Source organism: Zophobas morio, unplaced genomic scaffold, assembly GCF_036711695.1.
Source record: "Zophobas morio isolate AGI-343-1 ecotype UQ-CSIRO unplaced genomic scaffold, CSIRO_AGI_Zmor_V1 ptg000504l, whole genome shotgun sequence".
Lineage (NCBI taxonomy): Eukaryota > Metazoa > Arthropoda > Insecta > Coleoptera > Tenebrionidae > Zophobas > Zophobas morio.
The window spans coordinates 137453-146114 of NW_026972607.1; the positions used below are offsets into that span (position 1 = coordinate 137453).

The 8662-nt window shown below is 21.8% G+C and overlaps 1 protein-coding gene and 1 long non-coding RNA gene across 2 annotated transcripts; both read right to left on the bottom strand.

The window, feature by feature from the left end:
• Positions 1 to 1771: 1771 nt before the first annotated feature.
• Positions 1772 to 2178, bottom strand: LOC135121129 (uncharacterized). Its single transcript, XR_010278861.1, has 3 exons — positions 2103 to 2178; positions 1912 to 2017; positions 1772 to 1859 (listed from the first exon to the last, which is right to left on the bottom strand). It is a non-coding gene; the product is annotated as an uncharacterized LOC135121129 (long non-coding RNA).
• A 387-nt stretch (positions 2179 to 2565) lies between these two features.
• Positions 2566 to 8431, bottom strand: LOC135121137 (CWF19-like protein 1). Its single transcript, XM_064045448.1, has 9 exons — positions 8358 to 8431; positions 7901 to 7968; positions 7801 to 7843; positions 7215 to 7284; positions 6784 to 6824; positions 6659 to 6727; positions 5416 to 5497; positions 4112 to 4237; positions 2566 to 2690 (listed from the first exon to the last, which is right to left on the bottom strand). Exons 4-9 carry the CDS (start codon positions 7255 to 7257, stop codon positions 2566 to 2568), a joined length of 486 nt encoding a protein of 161 aa, XP_063901518.1. The 5' UTR covers positions 7258 to 7284; positions 7801 to 7843; positions 7901 to 7968; positions 8358 to 8431.
• Between the last annotated feature and the right edge of the window lie 231 nt (positions 8432 to 8662).

The following is an 8662-nucleotide window of genomic DNA, read 5'->3' on the forward strand; positions in this document are numbered from 1 at the left end:
TTTTATATATAACTTCCAGTTTTACTAATAACCTTTATAATAGTCCAGCTTTTGAAATAGGTCATAAGATATTAATTTAATTCAAATATTTTTTTGTAACTTATAACTTATTAACAATCTTTACTTAATTATTTATTATTATAATTTTTTAAGCTTCAAATAATAAGAAACACTATAAATGCAGAAATATTAAATTCTAAGAATAATTTATTTATATTTTATTTTGTGTACGTTAAAAGGCCTTTTTTGGAAATAATAATCTGAAGTTGTCCCGTAAATTTAAGAGTTCTCCATAATTTTCATACTACACAAAAAACGGTTAATTTATTATTTACAGTGGCAACAACCTTAATTAGCTTCTATTATTTTTATAAATTACTGAACACTCAACTTAGTTAACTTTCCTGAAAATCCGTAAACTTTGCTATTTAAGATAATCTGTTGTAGACAAGTTGCCTAAAAAAAGAGTAGTTTGCAATAATAATCCATTATAGAAGCCTTTTCACAACTTGTATCTTTAAAATAATTAATTTGGTACATAAAAACAATTTAAAAACTTTAAAAAAAAAAACAAATCTTTAGGTCTCTACTTTTATATGCGCACTAAAAAATTAATTAAAGTTTGCTGTCACTGTCGGCCTTATTCAGTTTGAATTATAGAAAAAGTCCCCTTTAGTGATATGTTTAGTTAAGCATTGGCTTACTACGGCAGCTAAATATTTTCACTGCTTAATCTAAAACTTTTTAAGTTTGATTAATCCCTGACTATCGAGAGTTTCTAGCTAATTTAAAAGACGCTTCTGTTTAGTAATAATATAACGTCTATTTTATAGCCAAACTTAATTTCAAGTGGGAAAATATGAAGCGTTTCTTATAAGCTTTGTACTGGATAATAAACTTTTTAGTAGTGTTGTTTCTTGAACTTTTAAGCGTAACTCGCTATGATTAAACTATAGCACCCAAAAGGAATTAGTTTTTTTTACAAAAATAGCCCCTTTTGCAATAAAGCTTGTAAAATTGGGTAGAACTTTTACCTAACATAAAATTAAAATTAAAGCGTGCCCACAAACTCCCATATATAAGAAAATATAAAATATCTGTATCCTTTACACAGTCTCCTTACAGTTGGCTGCAATTATACATGATCCCTTAGTAAAGCTGTTTCTCGTGCATTTGTTAAACGTAAAAAAGAAAAAAAAACGCTAATAGCAACTTTTTAAATCAAGTAATCGACAAACTTTTTTATTTTCTAATAATGAAATTTGTAAAGTAGACGTCTATAAGGACAAGAAAAATTTGTAACTGATTGCTTATATACTTGAATCTTTTTACATGCATATGAATTAACGAAAAGTGTCTTTTTGAAAAGTAACGAAAATGGTGCCATATTAAAGCTAATAGCTCTATTTGAATAACAACTTGACTAAATGCGACTTACAAAAGCGTAACGAAATAATATTAATAAATAAATAAATAAAATAAAATAAACCTCAAAAAGCATATTCAGGTTTGAACATGAAGCTACAAGCAAAGTTATTGGTCAAACTTAAGTAAAAAAAATTAACGCTTATCGTTTATTGGTCAAGTAATGAAAGCTTATTAACAGATGAAATTAGTATAATTTGTATAAATAGAGAACAATTTTTATATAATACTTTCATAATATAAATAAATAATTAGATACAGAAACAAATTTATTATTATTAAAAAAAGAAATAAAGCTTCAAGTTTATAAGTAATTCGCTAGTCTTCTTCGTAACTCTTTCACTTTTAGCTCTTCTTCGTCATGTTCGTATTTGCATAACCTCCAATCAACTTTTTCAGGGCAATTCAAAAGTTGTGGAGAGCCCAACACTTGCCTTCATAAAGATACAATCAAATAATAAAAAGTAATAGAATAATTACTAACACCTTCCAAACTGTAAAGGGAAGCGAATAAAAGCATCTTTTTTATAGAAAAGCCCTTTTCCTTCCGAAAACTCAACGAAGAAAAATTCGCAATTATCCAACGAATTCGCTTTAGAATAATAATATTAATATATACGATAATAATAGTTATACTACTACTACTATTATAAATAAAAAAATAAAAATAATATTACTGCTAGCATCAAACTCTTCTAAGTCAAAATTAAGGTTTTGAGCATGCGCAATGAATTCTTCTTTTATTGCTTCATAGTTAAATTTTTCTGGTACAGGCACAACCTTAAAAAAGGTATATACTTATAATAATAATAATAATAATAATAATAATAATAATAATAATAATAATAATAATAATAATAATAATAATAATAATAATAATAATAATAATAATAATAATAGTAATAAACTTGAATTTGCAAGTGACGAGAAGCAATATTTCTTTCAAAAATAACCGTATTTTTGCTAGTGTCACTAAAATATTGCCTTAACATTTTCTTATATGTAAAGGAGACGGTAAGTAATAAAAACCTTAATAATAATAATAATAATAATAATAATAATAATAATAATAATAATAATAATAATAATAATAATAATAATAATAATAATAATAATAATAATAACAATAATAATAATAATTTAGCCAGCATTATATATACAAAAGTTGTATCTTTTAAGCTCCTCTGTTTCTTCATTGGTCAATTCTATGGAACAGGAGACATGACTGATTGGTAGAATAAGCAAATGCTCATCCACAAGCGGACCTAAAAGCGAATGTGAATAAAATAGGAAGCGGAAAGCATAGAATTTAATAATTTTTAAAAAAAATATGCTTAACCACTTAACGACCAATAAATGACTGCTAGGGGTACTAACGCGATATGATTGGTCGGGCAATGGCGCCTATATCCATACAGCTTTTTATAAAAGCTCTAATGGGTCTTTTTTATTCTACTAAACTTTTTGAACACAATTTTTATAAAGTTATTAGGAAAAACTTTATTTTTCTCTTTTTCCCATTTATTAATGATGATGCCATTAAAAATTCCCTTTATTAATAAGCATGCGCACGAGAAAAAAAAATTCTATTTAAATTCCTCGTAGCCTTCTAACTTCTAGTATCTTCATCACGTGAGGGATACGCCAAACGTAAGAGCATCAACACTGACTGGTTCGATTAAAAAATAAAAAAGAGCGAATCCTGAGAATGTACCACCCGTCCAGCCAATGAGAAAAGGCGTGTTGCTGAAGCTACACTCACTCGCAAAAATTGCTTTCCAGAATATAAATTGAGTGCTCTTAATTAAGGTTTTTAATTCGTTAATAAAATTGACGCTCACGTGTTGAATTAAAAGAGACTAGTTGAGGACAAGTGACCATAGCAAAGTAGTAATAAATTGAGCGCACTTTAATTCCTTAATTTGCTTATATGTTTTAAAAACAACCAATTAAAAACTCGTTGCAGCAAAGGAAATATGTATATATATTTTATGACCGTTTGTTGGGTAACAATTTTTATATATATAAACAAACAATTTTTTCTAGCCATTATTGACTGCCAGTTGCTATTTAAAAAAATTTTTAGGAAATTTTTTTACACTATTTTTTTATTTCTCATAAAAACTCAACTACATCCATTTGTCAAAAAAAATTATATAAAAATAACAAACCATCAATAAAATCAACGACTGGTTCAAAAAAAATTGAAGACGAGATTATTTATGTTTTCAACCAATAAAAATAACTTTTATTACTGTATTTGTAAGTAATTATCATAAGAGTCACAAAAAACTATACAAACCAAAAACACAAATAAAAAAAAGTTATGATACAAAATTTATTATAGTAATAGATTAAATAAATAAATTCGCAAGTGTACAAAGATTTAATAAAGCAAATAGTAAAGATCCAATATTATACTAAAATAAAAATAGTAAATATTTAATAAAAAAATTAATATTATTTTATATACTTATTTTGATAACCAAAAAAAACTAGTCGTTATTAAAAGTATTTGTAGAAAATAAATAAAAGTTTGCGATATAGAAAAAGAGTTGATAGTACAATAATAATAATAATAATAATAATAATAATAATAATAATAATAATAATAATAATAATAATAATAATAATAATAATAATAATAATAATATCAAGTTCCTAATTTTTTAAGCAACATAGTAACCTTTAGCCAATGCCAAATAAAAATGTTCGCCAACATGCACAATAAGATTTTTAGCGATGTTGGGACTCTTTAAACAGAACCAGCAGTCCTCTTCCGGCTCTTTTTGGTACTGCACGCGTTTGCAAACTTTTATAAGTAATAATAAATAAAGAATATTTATTATTACTATTAATTATTGAAAAAAAAATTATTATAACTTTTTATTGAGTTTATGGAACCTTTAATAAAAAAAATATTTTTCCTATAAAAATGGTCGAGCAAATTTTATTATTATTATATAGTTCACTCAAAATTAAAATTTTTATTTAATTATTTTCTTCACACCATTTTTTTCACCAATACATTTTTTTATCTCTAAATATAAACTTTTCTTAAACCTTTTTTTTACATATTAACTACTTACAAATAATAAACTATTATATATTTAGATTTTTATAACAAAAAATAAAAAAAAGTGAATATCGTAGAAATAAAGGTATATTGCCTACGATAAAATCATATAGAAAAATATAATCAATAGTAAAATTATAAAGTAGTATACTTTTATAAATAATAAAAGAAATATTTATACTTTTTTTAATTATTTATATAATTTATTTAAATTTCATTATTTTTTATTTTTATAAAGCATTTATTTATTTATTATAATTACATTTTTTTTTTAAATTCATTATTTTACTCTCTTTACAACAGTTATTTATTATTTATTATAATTATATTTTTTTAGATTCAGTATTTTACTTTCTTTAAGAATCTATTCATTATTTATTATAGTTATTTATTTTTTACATTCATTGTTTTTTATTTTTATAAAGCATATTTTCAATATTTACTATAAATTTTTTTTTAAAATCCATTAATTTTTTTTTTCCTTTTTCCACAGCATTTTTCATTATTTTTTATTTTCTTTATAGCACTTCTCCACTAGTAATTATAAAAATAAATTTATTTTAAAAACATTATTTTATTTTCATAAAGCATTTTTTCATTATTTATAATAATAATAAATAAAATTCATATACTTTGTATTTTCTTTCATTATAATTTTTACATATCATTAAAGTTCATTATTTTATTTTCTTTACAGTATTTTTTCATTATTTATTATAACTATATATTTTTTAAATCAATATTATTGATTTTTTATTTCTTATATCCGAAATATTTTTTTATTCCTAATTTTATTTTCTTTATACCATTTTCTTCCGTTATTTTTTATAATTTTATAATGATTAAAATCCATTATTATTTCCTTATAAAATTATTTTTATTATTTATTATTAGTAATTCATAATAAAAAGAACCATAAAGAGAGCAGTCGTGTATAAAATGGCCGGGAACTTTGCAAAGGCGGCAAACGTATCCCGGCGGAGTCATTGCGCCGCTCTAGAGAAAGGTATAATGAATTCTTATTATAAATAAGATATAATATAAATACAAAAAATAATAAAGAAAAAAAAAAGTAAATAATAATAAAGTATTCACGTGATAACTGTGAAAAGTAAAAGAAATCAAAAAATTATAATTAATATTATTAATTATACAAATATTAATATATTCGAAATATTAACAAAAAATATATATATATTCTTTATTAAACCATTTTAAAAATATAAAAATAACAAAACAAAAAAATATAAGAAAAGTGAAAAATATTAAAAAATATTAGAAGTTATTTTGTAAAGATTACTAAAAATAAATATCGAAGAAAAAAAATATATATATAAATAAATGAAAGTGATGAAATAAGATAGAAAATATAAAAGGAATAATATGATACCTTTTTTGATACATCGATTTTTTAAAAAATATATATAATATAAATATAAATATATAATAAGTATTATAAAAGCAATATATTAAATTAAGATTTTATGCAATGATAAAAAATAAAAAAATATAAAAGTAAGAATATAAATTTTTTGATACCGATTTTAAAAATATATATAATATTAATATAAATAATTAATAGTAATAAAATTATATAAAAGTAGATAATACAAAAAAAGTTTTTTGTAAATAATCATAAAATAGAAATATAAAAGAAATAATATAATTTTCTTTAATTTATTCTTTTTTGTCGCTTATCGATTTTATGCAAAAATTCTTGTATAGCCGGCTCTCCTAATTCACCACGAGGTTGACAGTCACAAGAGTTTTAAACAACGAGGAAAGAGTTTATTTAGTACAAATATTATAAGCGCCCTTTTTTCAAGTAAGACTTCTAGCGTAAATTTTTTTTAATGCGTTATTAAAACTGATCAATACCATGAATATTGGGGTATATTTTTAATTGCAAAAAGTGCATTAGTTTTCTATAATGTTTATATATTTTTCATTTTCTTCAAAATATTTATTATTTATTTAATAATTTTTATAATATTTTTTCAAAACTTTCATAAAAAATTATTATATATAACAAAAAGCAACTCGAAAGTTTTACCAAAAACATAAGCAAAATAAAAACTTTACAAAAATTTTTATAAACTTTCCTTAAAATATATTATATATATAATGTAGATATTCATAAAAAAATATATACAAAACTTTTCTCTTGGGAAAATTTTCTTGTTCAGCATAAAAATAACTTTTCTGGGGAGTTAAATAAGAATTACTCTATAAAAGTTTTGAAAATTTTATTATTTTATTAAATAAATTATGATAATAAATACTTCATTAAAAGTATTTCGTGCAAACGGATTTTCCGTTGTGCCTATAAAAAAATTATATTAAAAAGTTTTGGATTTTTTAATTAAAAAATAATTAAAAAAGAAGTAAATTTCATAAATAAAACTTTTATTGGTAAAAAAGGTTTAAAAATTCATTAAATACATTAAACGAAAGCAATTGTTAAAAGCTTCATTATACTAAATGAACTTCTTAAAAAAGATAACTATTTTATAAATTTAAAACATATAAAACGCAAAATATTTAATGAATTAATTAAAAAAAAATAGCAAAAGGTAAACCAATAATAAAGTATCAAATAAAAATTTATAATTAATTATCAATTCTTAATATATAAAAATTCATTATTTTATTATATGCAAGATACAATGACTGCATTAAAAATAAGGGAAACAACAATAATAATAATGATAACCAATTGGCTGTTCAAGCAACAATGAAAGTTTCATTTTACTCATCGGCAAAACGTTAAAGGCATAAATATACTTGAATAAATATATTAAATAATAAATAACACATTTATTTGTATTGAAATAAAATAGTAAAAAAGTTAATAAATATTTAAATAAATATAAATAAAATGAAAGTAAAAAATTAATTAAAATCTAAAAATTTATAGACATAGAAATAAATATTTTAAATTTTTGAAAAAATATTTTCATTACTTCTATTTTTTTTCATAAAAATGAAGACATACATAAAATACAATTGATATATATAAATACATCTTAAAAAATTAATATAACAATAAGTAAAAGAATAATAATAAATTTGCAATAAATATTATATAATAAACTATAAAAATCAGTAATATTCTTGATAAAAAGAAAATACCAGGAAATTATCAGTAAAATTATAATGAAATAAAAAGTGCCAAACGCTAGAAGTATGTTCAAAGTATAATAATAATTATTTAGTTGATATATCATTAAAACTTTTGCATTAAAATCAATAAAAATCCATAAATATAAAGAAAATTATATAAATAGAAAAAAAAAAACTCTGTGCTTGGCAGCGTTAGAAAACTCGGCTAAGCCCAAAAATCTTTAATGGTTATAAAAATAGTGAAACAGTTAAAAATAAATATAAAAAGTTTGTAACCTAGTCACGTGTGAAGAGGCGCTAAGAAGTGGCGTGTTACGGTAAGGAGCTCTTTCATAGAAAACGCCCTTAAAAATAAAAGCCAATAATATTAATAATAAATTTATAGTAATAGGGCCCAACAAAAAGCTTTAAAAGCATATTAAAAGTGATAATTTATAAAAATTAATACACAAAACAATAAATAAAGTGATGAAATGGTGATAAAGTAACAAACTTTTAATTATAAAAAAAATTAAACCTCGAGCCCAACATTGTAAAAAAAATGATATTAACCAAAAAAAAAAACTAAGCAATGGAAATTTAGTACTTTCTATTCACACGAAGTCGATTTAGTTAAACATGATAATAAAAATTCACAAATCCGTAATAATTTCATAAAGATAATAACAACCAATCATAGGTCGAATATTTCTTATGTAATAATATAATGAAAACTTAAACGGGCATAATAAACCTCGCCCCCAGCAAAGTGGTAACGAGGTTTCAAAGCCTGCGCTACACGTGCAATCTCATCAGTGCCGATTTTTAATGAGTCCAGCGCATCCAACGTTACGCTATTAATTAAAAAAATTATAAATAATTAAAGTGCAGTAATTTTTAACTTGTTAATAGAAAAAATAAATAATATCTATTTTTTTGGGTATTAAATAACAATATATATAATGAAAAAAAGCAAAAACTAGACTTATAAAAAAGTATGTAAATGTTATTAATATAAAATTTTTAATGAACGTAACAAAAAGAAAATACATTAAAAAT

Excerpts from the sequence above, each read along its gene's own strand:
- LOC135121137 (XM_064045448.1), bottom strand. The coding sequence starts at position 7,257 with ATGAGTAAAATGAAACTTTCATTGTTGCTTGAACAGCCAATTG. Across the intron at positions 4,238-5,415 it reads ACACGACTGCTCTCTTTATG|TTTGCAAACGCGTGCAGTAC; the intron begins GTTCTTTTTATT and ends TACTTATAAAAG. Across the intron at positions 2,691-4,111 it reads TTATTTGGCATTGGCTAAAG|GTCCGCTTGTGGATGAGCAT; the intron begins GTTACTATGTTG and ends ATTCGCTTTTAG.